Genomic DNA, 19,564 nt, shown 5'->3' with positions numbered 1-19,564 from the left:
CCTAATTTTCTGCCTACTTTTTTTTTCTATCAATTTTGAAAGAGGAGCTTTGAAATCTCCAACTGTAATTGTGGATTTTTCTATTTCTCCTTTTAGTTGTACCAGTCTTTACTTCCTGTATTTTTCAGCTCTGTTGTTTGGGGCAGACACAGTTAGTATTGCTGTCTTTAGGAAGGATTGACACTTTTATCATTATATAATCTCCCTCTCTCTGAATCTGATAATTGTATTTGCTCTGAAGTCTACTTTATCTGATGTTAATAAAACCACGCTTGCTTTCTTTTGATTAATGTTTGCATGGTATATCTTCTTCCTTCCTTCTACGTTCAACTTGCCTACATTATTATATTTGAAGTGATTTTTCTTGAAGATAGTATGTAGTTAGGTCATGTTTTTAAATACATTCAGCTAATCTCTTTTAATTGTATTTATAATGTTTACATGTAATACAATTACTGATGTGTTGAGGCATAAGTCTGCCACTTCATTTTTTGTTTTCTGTTTATTCTACCAGCTTTTCATTTCTCTGTATTCTTTTGTATGCCTTGCTGTGGGTTACTTCAACATTTTTTTAGAATTCCATTTTGATTTATTTACAGTGCTTTTAAAAAGTATCTCATACAGTTTTATAGTTATTGCTCAAGGTATTATGTTATATATACACAACTTATCACAGTCTACTGAAGTTCTCATTTTACTGGTTTTTGCGAAGTACAAAAAACTTACCTCCCTTTATGACTCTGCCCTTTCCCATTTATGTTATTTCTATTTTAAATATTTCCTTTACTTCCATTTAGAACCATATAAAGACAGTATTTTAATTTTTGTTTTAACTATCAGACAGTTTTAAAAAGTGAGGAGAAGAAAAGCTTACTGCTTGTACCCGTTTTCGCTTGCAGTATTTTTTCTTCCTTCTAATTTTCCAAAGTTCCTTTTTTTTATCCTATTCTTTCTGTTTAGAACTTCCTTTAGTCATTATTTTATTATGGGTCTGCTGGGGACACATTTTTTTTAGTTTTCCATCTGAGAATGTCTTGATTTTTTTTCCTTGTTCCTGAAGGATAATTTTACTGGGCAATTAATTTTGAGTTAACAGTTCATTTCTTTCAGTACCTGAAAAACTACCATTTTGTTCTGGTCTCCATGGCTTCTGATGAGAAATCCTTTGTCATTCTAATTAGCGCCAACCCCACTTCCCTCCCCACCCCATAGGTAAGTTGTCATATTCTCTGGCTGCTTTAAAGAATTTTTTTTTGTCTTTAGTTTTGGCAAGTTTAATTGTGATATGACTTATCACGGATTTCTTGAGTCTTACCCTGTTTCAAGATCACTAAGCATCTTGAATCTGTAAGTTTATAGATCTTGAAACCTTGGAAATTTTTCAGTTATTATTGCTTTGAGTACTTTGAAGCTCTTCTCTTTTTCTCTTTTCCTTCCAGGTCTCCAATGGCATGAATGTAAGGGCTTTTGTTATAGTCCCAAAGGCCCTTGAAACTGTTATTTTTTTTCATTCCATAATCTCAATACAGTTCAGACCAGATAATATGTCTTATTCTATTCTTCTGTTCACTGATTGTCTTCTATGTCCTATCTCTCTTCTTCTGCTGTTGAATCTGAATCCATGCAATAAACTGTTTATTTTGGTTGTATTTTCAATTCTTAAAGACCCATTAGGTTCTTCTTTATATCTTGTTTTTGCTGAGACTATCTTTTATTTCTGGAAGCTTTGTACATTTTATTTGTGTCAAGTGTGGTCATAATTGATCTTGGAGGCATTTTTTTCATGCCTGCATTAAAACTGTTGTCAGATAATTTTAACATCTTTGTCACCTCAGTGATGGCATCTATTAGTTATCTTTTATTATTCAATTTGAGATCCGCCTGTCACTTGGTATGAAAAGTGATTTTTCACTGAAACTTGGAAAAAACCCATCATTAATGTACAGATGATGGTGGTGATGATGATGATGATGTTCTGAGAGCTTGAATCTTATTTAAGCCTTCTATTTTAATTGGCTTTTTCTGACCTTGCTCTAGCAGTGGTGGATGCCAACCTCATTACTGCTAGGTGGAGGTAGAAGTCTTGATCTTCCATTTGACCTTTGTTGATACCCAGAGTAGGAGCAACTCCTTCTTACTTCTGGGCAGAGGTGGGAGATCTACATTCCACATGTTCTCCATGGACATCATGGTGTGGGTGACCTCTTTACCATTGGCTTGTGCTGAAAGTCTTGACTCTTCACTAGACCTCTTCTGACACCACCAGAATGGAAGGAAAGAGTGGTGTGTCTTTGTTAGGTGGGTGAGGAAGTCAATGTGTTCTCCAATGACTCTATAGGGTGTAGGTACAGCCTTATGACTGGCCATCAGCAATGAAAGTCTCAACTCCCTACCTGGCCTCCTCTGGCACCACCTCATCAGGAGTGTTGGAGTATCTCATAACAGCCTCATGAATGTGAAAGTCTAGGCTGCCACTGAGCTTTTGCAGGCGTGAGTAGGGATGAGGCTATAGTATTGTTCTTTCTGTGATGTTTGGTTGGGATACTTATTATCTAAAAGCGTTCAGTTTTGCTAGGCTGCCCTTTTCCTGGTCTTTTGGCTAGAGATAAAAGGATTTGGGAAATAGAGTGAGTTTTTGGTCTCTATCATCAATGGTACTTCTGGATTGCCAGCTCCCACCCCAAGTCTGGGATGTATGAGGCAAAAGGAAACCCTTGGAACTCACCATCATGTCATTCCTTGGATTGCAAAGTCCCTACTGGGACTGCCTTTTTTCCCTCCACTTTTCAGAGTATTCTTACATTGTTGTTGCAGCTGATTTTAAATAAATGTATGGAATTCCAGAGTTTTGGTGGTACTTGGTGGGAATATGGAAGCGAAAGTCTCCATACAGTACATTAATGTTGAGTTTCTCACAAGATACAACCCTGAGTAATGTCAACAGTAATTACGGTGTGCTTTCATATTTAGTCTCAGTTGTTGCTCTTCCAGTCACATTATAAATGACCAGGGTAAGACCAGAAGTGGGAGTTAATGCACTCCTCATTATTGTGGTCAAAGCTTTGGCAGATGAACTTGGAATATTGAGTTGTTGAGAAAAATAACTAAAGGACTTGGGTGAAATAAAGTCAATTGTGAGAATTAACAAATTTACTTTGGTGATACCACTTTTCAGTTTTTTAAATCTTAATTTTATAACCATACTAGTTACATATGTATAGATTCCGGTTTAAAAAAAAAAAAAAGGGGTAGCTGGGCATGGTGGCTCATGCCTATAATCCCAGTACTTTGGGAGCCAAGATAGACAGATCACTTGAGGTCAGGGGTTCAAGACCAGCCTGGCCAACATGGCAAAACCCCGTCTCTTAAGTAAATAAATAAATAGGCCAGGTGCAGTGGCTCACTCCTGTAATCTCAGCACTTTGGGAGGTCAAGGAGAGTGGATCATGAGATCAGGAGTTTGAGACAAGCCTGACCAACTTGGGGCAACCCCATCTCTACTAAAAAAACAAAAATTAGCTCAGTATGGTGGTGCACACCTGTAGTCCCTGCTACTCAGGAGGCTGAGGCAGGAGAATCACTTGAACCTGGGAGGTGGAGGTTGCAGTGAACTGAGATCACACCATTGCACTCCAGTCTGGACAACAGAGTTATACTCTGTCTTAAAAAAATAATTAATAAATAAATAGTTAAAAAATAAGGTAAACTTCTCAGGAAAAGCCTACATTCTCTTTGGATCCCACTTTTCTCTGCTAGGGATCACCTAATTGGCTCAGTGAGGAAACTTCACACCTCAGATCTAGGGCTAAAACCGTTCAAAACAAGAAGTGTTCTTATTTCGTGTTCTCACCACGTATAAGACATGCTTTTTGGTAGGGGAAAAATCATGTTGAAAAACATACAGTCTTTGTCCCTAGACATCTTACAAGATTTTAAATTCAATCCAGCAAATATTTATTAAGTGCCCAGGGGGCTACATAAAGAAGGATATGACATTGTTTCTGCCGTCAAAAACTTCACAATATGTCAAGGGAAATAGATGATGAAAGAAAAAGAAATACGAGTTGATAAAGTACTAAGGGAAAGCAAAAGTAGAATTAATTGAGACATAGAAACATCATTTAGGATGACTAAGACTGAAATGATCAAAGACACATAGGGCAACTTGTGGGAGAGAGAGGGTACACATAGGGAAATAAACTAAAACCAACATAAAACAGACAACAGAAAAATGAAAGCTGCATTGATCTTTCCAGAGAGATGAGATATTACAACTTAAAGAAAGAACAGAATGTTATTAAAATGGAACAGTCAAAGAATAAAAGTTAGCTTTCATGAACTGACACCATGAAAGCAGAAGGGTTGAAAGAAACTTGATAAATCTCCCAAAAATTGAAAAGAACATGAAAAAATAGGAGAAAAAATCCAAAAAAAAAATTTGAGGATCAGTTCAAGAGGTCCAAATCATAGACATTTCAGAAAGAAAGAATGGAAAAAACAGAGAGGGGGAAGCTATCAATAATTCAAAAAATTTTCCAAAACTGATGGGCATACATTTTGGGATTAAAACAGCCCATGCAATAACCAGCACAATGAAAGAGAATGGACCTATGCCAAGTTATAACATTGTGAAATTTAGAAACCTGAGGACAAAGAGAAGATTTTGCGATTTTCAGGAAGAAAAAAACAGAACTCTGTTCAAGAATTAGGAAGGCGTTGACTGGACATCTCAATAGTAGGAAGCTAGGGTTTACTAGTAAAATGCCTTCAAATTGCTGAGAAAAACTGGAAAGCTTACTTCCAAATTAGGATTCTATGTACAGCTGAATCATCAGTTAAAGGTGAAAGTAGAATAAAGACATTTCAGATATGCAAGGTGTCAAAGATGTTCCCTTTTGTGTACCCCTTTCTTATTAAGGTACTAAAGGATGTACTCCAACAAAATGAGGGAGTAAAATTTTAAAAGGGAAAGGCATGGAATCTGGGAACAGGAGATTCAGTATGGAGAGAGGTTGAAGGAAATCCCTGGGTTGAATCCCTCTACCCTTTTGGATCCTACTGTGAGATTTAATATTTAAATCCTTAGGTAGCAGCTGAAGCAGATCTAGTGGGCAGCCAATTTAAACTGGAGTAGGCCAGATGGCTCTAGGATAGAAAATCAAATGTGTTTGAACATGTTGGAAGCAGGACTCAGGAGGGAAAAGAGAAAATATATTAGGAGCAGATTTTTAGAATTGAGGAAAACTTTAAGTTGGATTAGTAGTAAGTACATAGACAATGAAGCAGATACAAAATAAAGACAATTAGTAACTCCAGGGTAAAAAGAAATATTATCAAGAGAGAAGAAATTATAACGTAACTACATGGTTCAATTGTAAGTAACGTTTGCAGAGTTATAATATTAAATTGACTATTGATCCAATCAAAATACAGCTATACTGGGAAATAGGAAGCTGGTAGGGTGAGGGCTGGAGGGAGGTGGCTAAGCCAAAACAAAATTCTCCTTTTTCATAGAAGGAAGACAATGTAGACGTCTAAAACTGAAAAAGTCAAGACATAGCAATGTAGCCACATTATCTAGAGATGTGAAAGTTAAATAGCTAATGAAGGATAAGCTATGAGAATTGTGAGTAGTTGCTTCTGGAGACTGCAAGGAAGGAAAGCGGAAGAGGCTACTGTTTTTCATACCGTGACTTACGTGACACTTCAAAGTATTTGTAGTACAAGTTTCATGGGAATAAAAACTAATTAACAATGAATTTTTAAAAGTTAACTATTTTCAAAAAGAGGTAAGTGATTAGTTCCAACTAGAGGCTCTGGGAAGGGCTTCTCCACAGAGGGCCTGAATGAGGGGACCAGCAGGTCGGTAAGGTGCAGTAAAGATGCTGCTGCAGGCCGGCGCGGTGGCTCATGCCTGTAATCCCAGCACTTTGGGAGGCCGAGGCGGGCGGATCACAAGGTAAAGAGATCGAGACCATCCTGGCCAACATGGTGAAACCCTGTTTCTATTAAAAATACAACAAGGAGCTGGGCGTGGTGGCTGTGCCTGTAGTCCCAGCTACTCGGAAGGCTGAGGCGGGAGAATCGCTTGAACACGGGGGGCGGAGGTTACAGTGAACCGAGATCGCGCCACTGCACTCCAGCCTGGCAGCAGAGTGAGACTTCGTCTCAAACAAACAAACAAACAAACAACAAAACGAAAAAGGTGCTGCTGCAATCTCCCGGGGGAGAAATAACTTGTGCTGCAGACGAGCAGCTGTAGTGCGGAAGGGAAAGGCAGGCAATGGATACAGTCCTTGAAGTTCCTACTTTGAGGAGCCGATGGAATCAGCACACTGTTCTCTCCCACTTTTGTTTCCTCTGCTTCAGATTATGGAACGAGCTCTATTCCACATGGACAACTGCTATAAAATCCCCAATATCCGGGGCACCGGGCGGCTGTGCAAGACCAACCTGCCCTCCAACACGGCTTTCCGGGGCTTTGGGGGGCCCCAAGGGATGCTCATTGCCGAATATTGGATGAGTGAAGTCGCCGTGACCTGTGGGTTGCCTGCAGAGGAGGTAAGCTAAGAATTTGATAGCATAAGCCAGAGTGGGTTAGCCTACTTGTGGGGAGAGCGGCTTTGTATCTTGGGCAACTCCCATGGGGGCAGATGGCAAGCAAGGGACGCTGAGGGGGCTGAAAGCTTAACTTTAGCTTGTGCCCCGCCCCCAGTCTCTTGCCACCAACAAGGCCCCTGTGTCTCTCTCCTTGGGAAGGTGCGGAAGAAAAACCTGTACAAAGAAGGGGACCTGACACACTTCAACCAGAAGCTTGAGGGTTTCAACTTGTCCAGGTGCTGGGAAGAATGCCTAGCAAGCTCTCAGTATCATGCTCGGAAGAGTGGGATCGACAAGTTCAACAAGTAAGCATTGGGAGAAGGGGTCCAGTTGCTCTCCTGGGTTTCATATCCCACAGCCTTTCTGCTGACTCCAAAATAGGAAGCTAATAATGTCATGGATAACTTATGAGACTGCTGAGTTTGCCAACTCATTCATAGGCATCTCTCCAGCCCGGGGCAGGTGGGCTCACAGCCTGCAATCGGTGTCATAGCCTGTCACTTGTGGTTCATCTTTACACATTTGTACACCTTCTGGGCACACCATATTATAAAGAACGCTGACCCAGGACTGACACACCACAGTATGCACCTGCCTCTGACACTAATCTGTAAATATGAATTTGGGAGTTACTCCACATCTCCCTGGGCCTCAGTTTCCTCATCTGAAAAGGGGGCATAATTGTGCTAGCTCTGTCTTCCTCACAGAGTTACTCAGATAATTAAATATAAAGCACAGAGAAAGCTTTCTTATTGTCAGTGAGGCACAGTGCCTCCTGGAGATGATGACAGTCCAAGACCACCAGGGCACTCTGATCCATACAAGTGGTACTCAGGGAAGAAGAGTATCAACACTTTAAAGTCAAGACTCCCGGGACGGGCTGTGCACCAGCTGACCACTCTCATTTTTGTCTACATTATTGAGGCATAGTTCCATTATTACGGGACTATCTGGGTAACCCCAAGGATGTCCTGTTTTGATTTAATCCAAAGATGTTGATGACCTCAATATGGTAGAGAAGGTTCTATCAGAATGTTCGTTTTTCTTCAGGGAGAATTGTTGGAAAAAGAGAGGATTGTGCATAATTCCCACCAAGTTTGGAATAAGCTTCACACTTCCTTTTCTGAATCAGGTAATTGCTTTAAAGAATTGTATCCATCTCCCTGGACTGGGGCCCCATTTCCCCCTTGTTTACAGTATTGCAAGGGAAATTTTATTATCACTGGTAACAGGGTTTACTGGAGGAACTATTTGCTGTTTAAATGAAAGTTGAACTTGTACAGTCCTATTTGTCCAGTATGTCATGGGCAGTGAGACTCAGAGATCTGGGATTAACCTCTAGTTCTTACCTTTCCTTGCTATCGGACTGGAGAGAGCTACTCTGTTTTTCTTGTTCTGTTTCTTCACTTTTAGAGTGAGGACAGATATTTGACCTACTTCCCTTTGAGAACAAGAAACACACAGAGAGAAACATGAAAACCTTCTGCAAACTACTGAAGTGTCACATAATTATATCATGAGATTTAACTGCCGTAATTTTTATCTGAGATTTACACCCAAAATGCTGCTGGTTTTCTTGTTCCGGGCTCCATACCTTTGGTCCCAAATCTTACTGAGTTGGAATTTACTGAATTTTGTGTCTGACATCCTTCTCTTTCCCTAGGCAGGAGCCCTGCTTCATGTGTACACAGATGGCTCTGTGCTGCTGACCCACGGGGGGACTGAGATGGGCCAGGGCCTTCATACCAAAATGGTCCAGGTGAGCAGCCCTCTCTGGCACTGTGGCGTCTGTTGTGAGTGGAAGTAGTGTGAGAAATTGAGCAGTGGGACCTACCAGAGCAGAAGCAGGCCCGGGGTCTGGGTGGCCCTGTCACTGATGCCCATGTAGCCTTGGGCAAGCCTTTTCCCCCACTCACTTGAACTCAGTTTCCTCATCTGTGCAAAGGATTTGCCCAGGTGACCCTTGAGGACATGGCTATTACCAATGTTCTCAGCATGTGAGGTGGGCACGCTGTGTGTGTAAAGGTCATGAGTTTCCCACACTCCAAAAGACTCCTCGGAGTGGAGCCAGGACGATGAGCTGGATTAGACTCAGCACATCTGCTTGGTGCATGGACACTGGCCAGATTGGATCTTGTGAAAAGTCAGTGTTAGTTTAAAAAGGCACTGTTTGTCAGTTTATAATTTTTTTTAATCCAACCAAACCACTCCATCAAGTGCTCCTTCAAATTCAGCCAGGTGTGAGGACATCCCAGTCAATGGGATTAGAGCTTACGAAATTGTTTTCTTGCCTGTAATAGTGAAAGTGAATCCTGTCCTGGGGAGAAGGCAGCCAAGCCCCATGATATCCCCTTCCCTAGAGGGCAATGTCTTCTCTTTTTGCAGGTGGCCAGCAGAGCTCTGAAAATCCCCACCTCTAAGATTTATATCAGCGAGACAAGCACTAACACTGTGCCCAACACCTCTCCCACAGCTGCCTCTGCCAGCGCTGACCTCAATGGACAGGCCATCTATGTAAGGAGCCTTTGGGAGCCCGCAGAGCAGAGGGCCAGCCTAGGTCTGTGGGCCTGGAGAGTCTCACTGGGTGGGAGCTAGAAGGGTTCCTTGCAGGCTCTTTGGCTCTGGCCAGGCCTTTGGCTCCCTTATCCAGGAGGATGCTGTTTCTCCAAGTCTCAAGCTAAAAGAGAGGCCCGGGAATCATAATCACTGCCCTCAAAGCCAGAAAGGATGAGTACAGGATGGGGAGATGAGGATGCTGAGGGAAAACAGAGGCTTCTTGAAATTCTCCCTGGTGCTGGAACTGGCCACAGGACAATGGACTGAAGCTGAAATTTGGTTATAGAGTCAGGTTGGCCCCACTTGCTCCTCTCCCATCTGGGGGATGTACTCGAACAAGGAGTTTGAGGGAAGAAGACACCTCCCTGGGGATCCCTTGAACATTTCACCCTCTGTCAGCCTAAGAATTGGGTCAGGAAGCACTCTCCAAGCAGCGACTAGTGGTGGCCCTGTTGGCCAGGTCCAGTGGATTCTACCCTGGGCCTCCATCATTCTGGAGTGGGTGGCAAGGCTGTTTGAGTAGCACCCTAAGCATAGCATTACTTGAAGGTAACCTTTCTGGGGCCCTTCAGTTTTGCCTGGGTACAGAATACAGAGGAGTAATGTGCCTGGGGTGTGGGGGGTGTTTATTTTAGGCAGCTTGTCAGACCATCCTGAAAAGGCTGGAACCCTACAAGAAGAAGAATCCCAATGGCTCCTGGGAAGACTGGGTAAGTCTGAGCTGATCCAAGTCACTTTTGCAAAGGAGAGGGAAATTGACAGCAGGGCCTCTGTTCTGACCCCAAACAAGCAATAGGAGACAATGATCTAGTCAGAACAGCAGAGAGAAGTTGAGGCAATTTGTGTGATTTCAGAGGACAAGTAAATGCTCATGCTGGCTGGGCTCCTTTCTTCATAGCTTTCATCACTGAGGGAGGTCATTTGAAGGAGGTTTTTGATCCAGGATCTTGACAGCCTTGTGGGGATCAGGGTTTTCGCTGCCTGAAACTGAGAGAATGGGGGCCTGCTGAACATGACTTGTTGGGTTGTATTGGCTCACTGGAGTGACTTCCATGCCCTGCTTGTCCCAGATGAGCCTGGTTTCCCTCAAATCTCCATCTCTTGAGTCTGGATCCACTGAGATTCCCTCTGTGAGAGCGTGGGGAGAAAATATCACCCAAGGACTTCTATCTTTCCTGTGATTTGGGGAATGACAGAACCAGCACCTGTAATACGATGAGCCCAACTCTCTGACTTCTAGAGCAGTGGCCTGAATGTCAGAAACCTCAAAGGGAAGCTGCAAGGGAGTCTCTCGCAGGTGGGAGGCTGTGGCTCCTCCAGCAGGTAGAAATGTCAATGGCAGCTCTGCACCCTTTCTCAGTATTGGAGTGCTAGAACTGGGCAGAAGAGTAACACATCAAATGTGACCACACATAAACCAGCTCACTACAAATCTTCCTCAGTAGATTCAAAGAAAACACGTGTTTTTCTCAGACTCACTCATCTCACTATGCCTCCTGTGACCTCTTCAGACCACATGTACCGACAGCACATGAACGTAGCTTGATTCTGGTAGTTGGGTTTTAGCATGGATTTATCAGGCAGTTAAAATGTTTTTAGTGACAGTCCTGACAACAATGCTGTAGCATCTGACCTGTGAATCTGAGCTTTGTCTTCAACCACCAGCCATGTAGACCAGTGTGCCTCGTAAACAGATAACCCCAATAAATGAGCTACAGTCAACAACACATACATACACATGCATGCACGCATGCACACACACGCACACATGCATGCACACTCACACACATGCACGCGCACATTATGTTAAATGACTAGTGCAGATTTTAGGCCCAAGTCTTTATCTCTAAGCCTTAGTTTTATTGGTAAAATGAGACTAATAATAGTATAGATTTTCTAGGGTTGTAGTGAATATAAGTAAGATAATGTAGGCGAAGTGCTAAATAGTGTGTGTGACATAGAAAAGAGCTTGGTGGCTGCTAATGATGAGGACATAAATTACATCGAGCACAACTTAAATCTGAGTGTGTGCTACTGTTTGGGGATACCAAAAAAAGCACATTATATAGTCAAAGGAATGGGATGGAGGGATAGTTTTATCAACAGGAAAGCGTATGTAAAAGCAAGAGGTGAACATGTTAAGGATCACATGAGCATTATAGCAAGATGCTTTTACAGTGGCCAAGTAGGGAGAAATCACCAAGGAGGGGAGTCTGGAGAGGCAAGTTCAAGTAGTTGTTGAGGGAAGAAAAGGATTTGTTCATGTATAGAAGAGGAACCACATTAATAAAGGTGCAGAGGCATGGGACACGGGAGAACTGAGAGAGATTTAGCTGTTGAATGTGTCTGGGTGACCATGGTGTGCTACAAAAGGCCAAAGAGACTGTGATGCATAATGTCAGGCATTTACTCTGCAGGCAATAAGGGCCATGGAAGGCTCTAGGGTAGGGGAGTGACATGCGCAGTGTGGTATGTTAAGATGGCCACTTGGCTGGGCTTGGGGAGATGACTTGAGACAGGAAGATCAGTTAAGAGGTGACTACAGTGTTCCAGGCTTCAGATAATGAGGGCCTGGTGCAGATGGTGCCAGGGAGAATGTGAGGTAAGGTATGGAAGTGGGAGTCACTTGTAAAATGAGTTGATTGGCTTCCAGCGGTGGTGAGCTCCTGAAAGCTTAGTGGCGGGTCAGGGTTTCTGAAAACCTCACTTCCCCTGCCTGATAGCCATCTCCTCTCCTTAGGTCACAGCTGCCTACATGGACACAGTGAGCTTGTCTGCCACGGGGTTTTATAAGTGAGTATGGTGCTGTCCTTGCCCAGCTCATAGTGTGATGTCATCCTAAGCCCACTGGTCCCCGCCAGCACCGAATCCTGCCAGGCTGTGGTCAGGAGAGAGCAGCTCCACTGAAACTCTTACCTCTTCAATGGACTTCCAGCAATTTCAGTCTAAAGATGCTCCAAAATATGTGGAATGGCCATGCCAGGCTGTGCGCCAAGAAGTAAAAGCACCAGCTGTGTGTCAGAAGACCTGACTTCGCCTGAGGAAGTCATTGGTCCTGCTGAACCTGTTCCCCTGTTTCCTCATTTATCACGTATTGGGGCCAGTCACCTAACCTTTCCTCCCTCAGTGTTCTCCTGCAGAAATGAGGGTGTCTGGTGTTATGAGTCAGGCATTGCTGTTAGCCATGAATGCTTCTTTGTACTGTGTGTGGGATACTTTTTATACAATGAGAGGATTTAGAGCATGTGGTCTTGTTACAAAATGCAGCATACAGTGTGGAACCTTATTAATACAGGGAGATTTTTCAAGAGAGTGTATGTCTTCTGCAACTTTAAATCCAGTAGCAGCATGAATAGCTAGAGACCCTGCCCATCTGACTTAGCAGTTATAAAAAGATATGATCATATTTACTGTCAGTCATCACGTTTTAGCCATCTCTGGGAACTTTAGACCTTTTCTTTCACAGATCAATATATTTGGAAAATAATTCAATGTTTCTTTAAAATATCTTGTCTGAATGTATGAATATATATATGTAAAATATATATGTATAAACATTTCTCTGTATAAAATATTTATTTGCCATATATATGAATATATATGAACATATGTATGCTCATATGAACGTGTTCATATATTCATATATATTAGGCATATATATGTTTATATATCTATAGGGCATATATATACGTATATAAGGTATATATATATGTATAAACATATATACCCACAAAATATTTCTGTCATATATATGAATATATATATGCTAATATATATGTGTATAGATATTACACTGAATATATATGTTTATACATATATATGCCTTAGACATATATATGTATAAAACATTTCTTTGCCATATATATGTATTATACATGTATATGTCTAAGACATATATATGTGAAGACATATATATTCAGTGTAATATCTATACATATATATTAGCCATATATAAGTTATATATAATGCTTCCTAGGCTATTGATATCTGACCTACACATACATAAACACATTTTCTTATAAATTTCTGTTATATTTCTGGAGTTCAGGAAACTAGGGTTTTATAAAGGTGAACCCAGGTGAGCATGGTGAAGGCAGAGGTCAAAGACATTGGTGGTGGTTTCTTCTGGGAGAAGCCTTTTCCCTCGGCCCCATATTGATTTTGTTTTTGTGCAGATCTGGTCGTATCAGCTCATGTTATTCCTGTGTAGTGTATAGAATAACATAGAGTCAGTGTACCATAAACTGTAGGTGTGTGAATACACATACACAAATGCATAGTTACACACTTATATTTATATGACTCATGCAAAAGTGGAGTTGTGTAAGGTACTTCAGATTGAAAATTTTAAAAATATATAAGGGAGCATTTGTTTCTATTAGTATCATTTCGCTCCAATCATCTGTTGATCTTTCAAAGGGACCCACAGGTGGGGAGTGGCTGCTTAAAGGTCCACCCAGGTTAGCATGAGATACTGATCTTGTTAGCTTTCACCTTGAGAAGGTGAGCAAGTGGACTTGTGTGAACAGTCTAAGGAGCCACCACAGGCAGAACCTTCTGTCCTGAAGACCTTGGATTCTAATTCAGTACATCTTTGGAGTGTGACTTTCGTGTCCTTTGTGAGCCCAAACAGATCTGTCACCTCTGTTTCTGCTGTGCGGAGGCCAACATGGTACTAAACACTGCTAGGCTGTACAGAGAGAGGACAGAATGGCTATTGGCAAAATGGGGGAGAGCCAGAGACAAAATGCTCTGGATTACCTGGGTTTCATTAACAGGTTCAAATGGCTCAAAACACATGAACGTTTTTGGAAAACAGCTGAATAAAAAAACTTGTAGGGTTTAAAGATTTTGTGGGTCAAGCTGTGTGTGCATAGGGAAGGGGGTGTGTTCATGTTAATACACACGCAGTATCTTCTCTTTTCTCTCCCAGGACACCCAATCTGGGCTACAGCTTTGAGACTAACTCAGGGAACCCCTTCCACTACTTCACCTATGGGGTGGCTTGCTCTGAAGTAGAAATTGACTGCTTAACAGGAGATCATAAGGTAAGAAGTCTGCAAAACTTTCATACTTAGTGGGAAAGAAGAGAAACAACTGAGTTGTAACACCAAGAGCTGATAGAGAGGAACTTTCTGGTTGGAAAAATAATGCCTTATGTTAAGGACAGGAAAACATCCTATGAAGGGCCACAGAGTATTGTAGGTTTTGTGGGCCATACAGTCTCTGCCTCAGCTACTGAACTGTACCACTGAAGTGTGACAGCAGCCATAGACAGTTTGTAAACAGATAAGTGTGACTGTGTTCCAATAAAATATGATCTATAGACACTGAAATTTGAATTTGAATTGAATTTCATATAATTTTTACTTGTCACAAAATATTCTTCCTTTTATTTTCATAGTTATTTAATAATGTAATTATTAGCCTACAGGCCCTACAAAAACAGAGGTGAGTTGGATTTTGCCCATGGAACATAGTATATTGACTCTTTTATACATGATCTACCCAGACTCAGATTCAAAGCCCCAGGTTTCTGGGACACTGTCTGACAACTCCCATATGAATGTGTGTGCAGTTACTGAGAGATCATTGCTGCTCCCCATCCCCTGCCCAGCTGCTGCAAACTCAGACTTCAGCAGTGGTGGTGGCAGCAGAGATCTGGTAGGAACATTAGCGCTTCTACCTGAGCATACCCAGGGCTTTCTGCTTGGAAATGTACTCTGGTTGGCACTTGTAGCCTGAGGGTAACAGTGACTCATCTATCATATCCCAAACATGTTTTTCTTCTCTAACTGCTTGTATTTTGCTGTCTACTCTAGAACCTCCGCACAGATATTGTCATGGATGTTGGCTCCAGTCTAAACCCCGCCATTGATATTGGACAGGTGAGGCTCAGGGGACCAGGGTGGTGACAGACTCGGACAAATGCGCCCCAGTCCCCTCCATGTTGTCCAAAATTGCCTTCAAATAGGCTGAAACATGGAACCTAGGGAGTAACCCCCAAAGTAGAATTCAGATTGGTGATAGTTCAACCAACTCTCAAGGCAGAAAGCAGATTTATGTGCGTTAACTTGGGAAGGGCACTCACAACACAAAGAACAAGCTGAGGAATGGGGAAACACAGCATGCACGTGTGGGCATGCGCACACTCCCTGTTTGAGAGCAAGCACATTGTAGAATGGAGATTGAGTTTGGGATCAATGCCCAGACAGTGGGGCCTGAGGTCAGAAGAGTTTTTCGTCTTCTCATTTCTCTTCTACCCAGGACAGCTTTTGTACCTCAGGAAGTAGTTGCTGCTGAACGTGGAGTGGTGAAAGGCCCTGGGAACAAAACACAAAGGCTTCAGCAGAAGTAGTAAAGGAAGGTCCCAGAGAAAATAATTTTAGGAGAATATGGAATTATTGGGAATAATAGGTGAATTAAGGCTGGGTGCTGTGGCTGACACCTGCAGTCCTAGCACTTTGGGAGGCTGAAGTGGGGGGATCACCTGAGGTCAGGAGTTCAAGACTAGCCTGGACAACATGAAGAAACTCCATCTCTACCAAAAATAAAAAAAACTAGCTGGTGTGGTGGCGGGTGCCTGTAATCCCAGCTACTTGGGAGGCTGAGGTAGGAGAATTGCTTGAACTTGGGAGGCAGAGGTTGCAGTGAGCAGAGATCGCACCACTGCACTCCAGCCTGGGGCAATAGAGCAAGACTCAGTCTCAAAAAACAAAATCAAACAAAGAACAGGTGAAATGGGAGAAAACAGAGGAGAAATCAGGAATTTAAGACTGAACATCTGGTAGAAAATACAAATTGTACTTTTCACAAATGGACAATTACTGAATATACATAAACCTGGCTATTAGTCAATCTGTTCATTAATTCATTGAACAACTATTTATGGTCCCCTACTGTGGCTAGACACTGAGCCAGGCACCGCAGACCCAAAGGTGATTTCCTGCTGGTTTCTTTTCTGAATGCTCACTGAGGTATGGTAGTGCCCCATGTCACTCTTCTGAGCAGGGGGCTGGGAGAGCTGATGTGTGGGCCAGTCTAGCATGGCAGTTATCCTAGAAGAGAACTGTAAGCTGAGCTGCAGTGGGGGCACTTTCTCCCAGAGACAGGCAGAGGTGGGCGTTCACAATGGAGGTAAGTATCAAAGAATCTACTATCAAATACATCCTCCTGCGAGCTTACTTCTTAGCTTAGGCTCACCATTTCCCTAGTAGCAACGTGGGAGGAACGTCTCCATCTGCACTGCAGCAGGTTTTAGTGGGAAACATATCCAGCAGCGTGACCTTCAGTGTTAATGTCTTTGCTCTGCCCGAGCCAAAGCCTGGCAGAAGTCCAGACAGGTTATTCCAGGGCTGGGGCAGGAGCCAGGTAAGAAATAGAGGGCTGTTTTAGCTACATTCCAGGCTGCACTACAGGTGGGGTTTTGTGTCCTTTGTGGCAAGTGGTATTTGTCCTTAGGGAAGAGGGAGGCAAGGTAACCATGTTCTCCATCCATCCTGCAGGTGGAAGGGGCGTTTGTCCAGGGCCTTGGCCTCTTCACCCTAGAGGAGCTACACTACTCCCCTGAGGGGAGCCTGCACACCCGTGGCCCTAGCACCTACAAGATCCCTGCATTTGGCAGCATCCCCATTGAGTTCAGGGTGTCCCTGCTCCGCGACTGCCCCAACAAAAAGGCCATCTATGCTTCCAAGGTACCATTGCTCTGGCTCTGTGCTGCCTTCTTCTGATCTGCCCTGGGGAGGTCCCAGTGGGTGAGGAGAGGCCTCAGTGACCCACCTGGTGGGCCTTCAAAAGGCATATCTTGAAGAGGGAAGATGGTTTGACACTGACCTGGGTAGGGGCAGTGGGAAAGTTGGGCAGTCCTGCTTGCGAACAGTTGAATTGGGTTGAGGACAGCACCTTAGTGTGGCCTGAAGCCTGCTTCTTTGGGTGATTTTAGAGGGATTCCTTCATCAAAGCTTGTCATTCAAATCCTGGTCCACACCCCTATCCCAGGCATACATCACTGGTGCTTGATCCTAAGAGATGATTTTACAGGTACGGCATTGCTGTAGTCCAAGGAAAATCAGCACATTCACTGCAGATGGGGTAGCATCTTTATACCCACCTTTTAACCTCCTTCAGTTGCCAATACTTGACCTTAAGATGATCAGGCTGGTTGTGGTGGCTCATGCACTTTGAGAGGCCAAGGTGGGTGGATTGCCTGAGCTCAGGAGTTCGAGATCAGCCTGGGCAACATGGCAGAACCCTATCTCTACTAAAAAAAAAAAAAAAAAAAAAAAAAAAAAAAAAAAAAAAAAAAAAAAATAGCTGGGCATGGTGGATTGTGCCTGTAATCTCAGCTACTCAGAAGGCTGGGGCACAAGAATCTTTTGAACCTGGGAGGCGGAAGTTGCAGAGCTATCACACCACTGCGCCCCAGCCTGGGCAACAGAGTGAGACTCTGTCTCACAAAACAACAACGACAACAAAAAAACTTGGTCCGATACCTGGAGGATTGTGAATAAGTGTCCTCTATTTCTTTACTATCTCCAGTAAGTATGAACAAATGGTTGAAAATTGGCTTAGCTGATGGATACAGTCCTAGGTTGAAGAAGGAGGGCAGCTAATCGCTGGTAACCAAAGAAACAGCCATTTGCTACTCTTGTGGTTGACTTTTCTGTAGGGGGCTGGGGAAACTGGGACATATTGTGACCCTTGCCATTGACTGTCATACTTTACCATGCTTGGGAATTACTGGGGCTCATGATAAAAATGCACTTCTGGGCCGCATTCCCAGACATTTTGCTCCAAAAGATGTGGCTTAGGGCCTTAGAACGTGCATTTTTGGCAAGTATCTAGTGATTCTGATATAGGTGGTTTCTGATCTATACTTTGGGGGGAGAAAAACCAACCTATGCTAGAAGGTGTTTTAATTCTTGTTCGTTATTATGCCCATAATTCCTGCGGATGCTGTAAATATGACTATGGGTGCCAGTAAATGTTGGTATTAGAATTTCAGGTAGACTATTCCCCCTCAGCTAGTGACTGTGAGGAAAAGGTTAAAACTTATGTCAGACTTTGTGGTCTGTAAAATACAATTATTGAGTATAACCTTACATGGTACATTATATTTGCATGGTGTCATCAGAGAAAATTACACAATGAGTGTTTGAAGAAATCTGCCCATGAAGCTCAGCCATGTACTAGCTAGATTGTTCTCAGCCCCTGATCAATTCTGACTGTGCCTTCCTGCCATATTTAGTGCGGCCCTGTCAGTGCTTTCCTGGTGCCACCAGCCCTCCTGGTGCAGAGTGCACTGCCTGGCCTCCTAGGTCCACATGGTGATGATGTGGAGGCTGGGCCGCGTGCCTGAGCCCTAGCCCTGTGCCCTGTCTGTGTTCAGGCTGTTGGAGAGCCACCCCTGTTCCTGGCTGCTTCCATCTTCTTTGCCATCAAAGATGCCATCCGTGCAGCTCGAGCACAGCACACAGGTAATAACATGAAGGAACTCTTCCGGCTAGACAGCCCTGCCACCCCGGAGAAGATCCGCAACGCCTGCGTGGACAAGTTCACCACCCTGGTATGATGCCCCTCCAGCTTCCACTCAGTCCAGGGATAGGCTGGCAAACCACAGGGAAGGTCCTGCACAGGCAACAGGTGGTGGGCTCTCTCTTATCTGGACAGCCTTGCATCAATGGCCACCCTTCACTGTGCGTGGTATGAAGCACGAGGGAATTATGAGAAACCTCCTTAAAGCTGTAGCTTGCAGCTGGGCCTCCTCCTTAGAGATGGGAGGACTGTGTGGTGCACAGTCAGAGCTCACAGATTTTATTATTTTCCATCTAGATAAGGGTGATGGATAAAACTCCAGAGAGCCTAATCTTTAGTGTCAGTTGCCAGCATTTTAAAAATTGATGTTAAGGACGCTGTATGAATATTGGGAGGATGGAGGGAAAAAGAGGAAACAATTAATTAGATCAACCATATTTGTCCTGTGATTATGGTGTACCATTCTGATACTGGAGACACACAGCTGTCCTTGAGGACTTTGCAATGTTGGGAAACCAGATGATTGCATTAAAGGGTGACTGATTACCGTCTTGAAGGTGTATGTGGCAGAAAGTAGTGGAAGAATTCCATAGTCATTGGAATCACTTTAAGGAGCGTCTATGTGATGCTTGTAGTTAGCAATGCCTGGCAAAAGAAGACTTTACTAGGACAGTTGCTTCCACTTTGGGGATATCGGAACCAGCTTACCCTCTGAGCGGTGCTGAAGTGGGCTCTGCACCATGGCTTTAATTGCTTTGCAACTGCAACCTCTGTGGTTAGCAGGACAGGATTCTTCCTGATACTCAGGTTGGGCTTCCTCTTTTTAAAATTCAAAAAGCCTTTTAGATTTAGAGGTAAAGTGGCTACACATGGC

The 19,564-nt window shown here is 43.2% G+C and overlaps 1 protein-coding gene across 2 annotated transcripts in view; it reads left to right on the top strand.

The window, feature by feature from the left end:
• Positions 1–19,564, top strand: part of XDH (xanthine dehydrogenase) — an 88,480-nt gene that overhangs the window by 56,390 nt on the left and 12,526 nt on the right. For both annotated transcript variants that reach the window (XM_074395700.1, XM_003943979.3), the window contains 11 exons: positions 6,370–6,561; positions 6,760–6,905; positions 7,651–7,732; positions 8,264–8,359; positions 8,986–9,114; positions 9,792–9,866; positions 11,897–11,949; positions 14,090–14,204; positions 14,979–15,044; positions 16,662–16,850; positions 18,545–18,721. In XM_074395700.1, coding sequence (XP_074251801.1) covers positions 6,370–6,561; positions 6,760–6,905; positions 7,651–7,732; positions 8,264–8,359; positions 8,986–9,114; positions 9,792–9,866; positions 11,897–11,949; positions 14,090–14,204; positions 14,979–15,044; positions 16,662–16,850; positions 18,545–18,721 — 1,320 coding nt within the window. The remainder of the gene's footprint in view (positions 1–6,369; positions 6,562–6,759; positions 6,906–7,650; positions 7,733–8,263; positions 8,360–8,985; positions 9,115–9,791; positions 9,867–11,896; positions 11,950–14,089; positions 14,205–14,978; positions 15,045–16,661; positions 16,851–18,544; positions 18,722–19,564) is intronic.

The sequence above is a fragment of the Saimiri boliviensis genome, chromosome 1 (assembly GCF_048565385.1).
Source record: "Saimiri boliviensis isolate mSaiBol1 chromosome 1, mSaiBol1.pri, whole genome shotgun sequence".
Lineage (NCBI taxonomy): Eukaryota > Metazoa > Chordata > Mammalia > Primates > Cebidae > Saimiri > Saimiri boliviensis.
The sequence above is the reverse complement of the archived record's forward strand: the minus strand, read 5'-3'. Positions and strand labels throughout refer to the sequence as shown.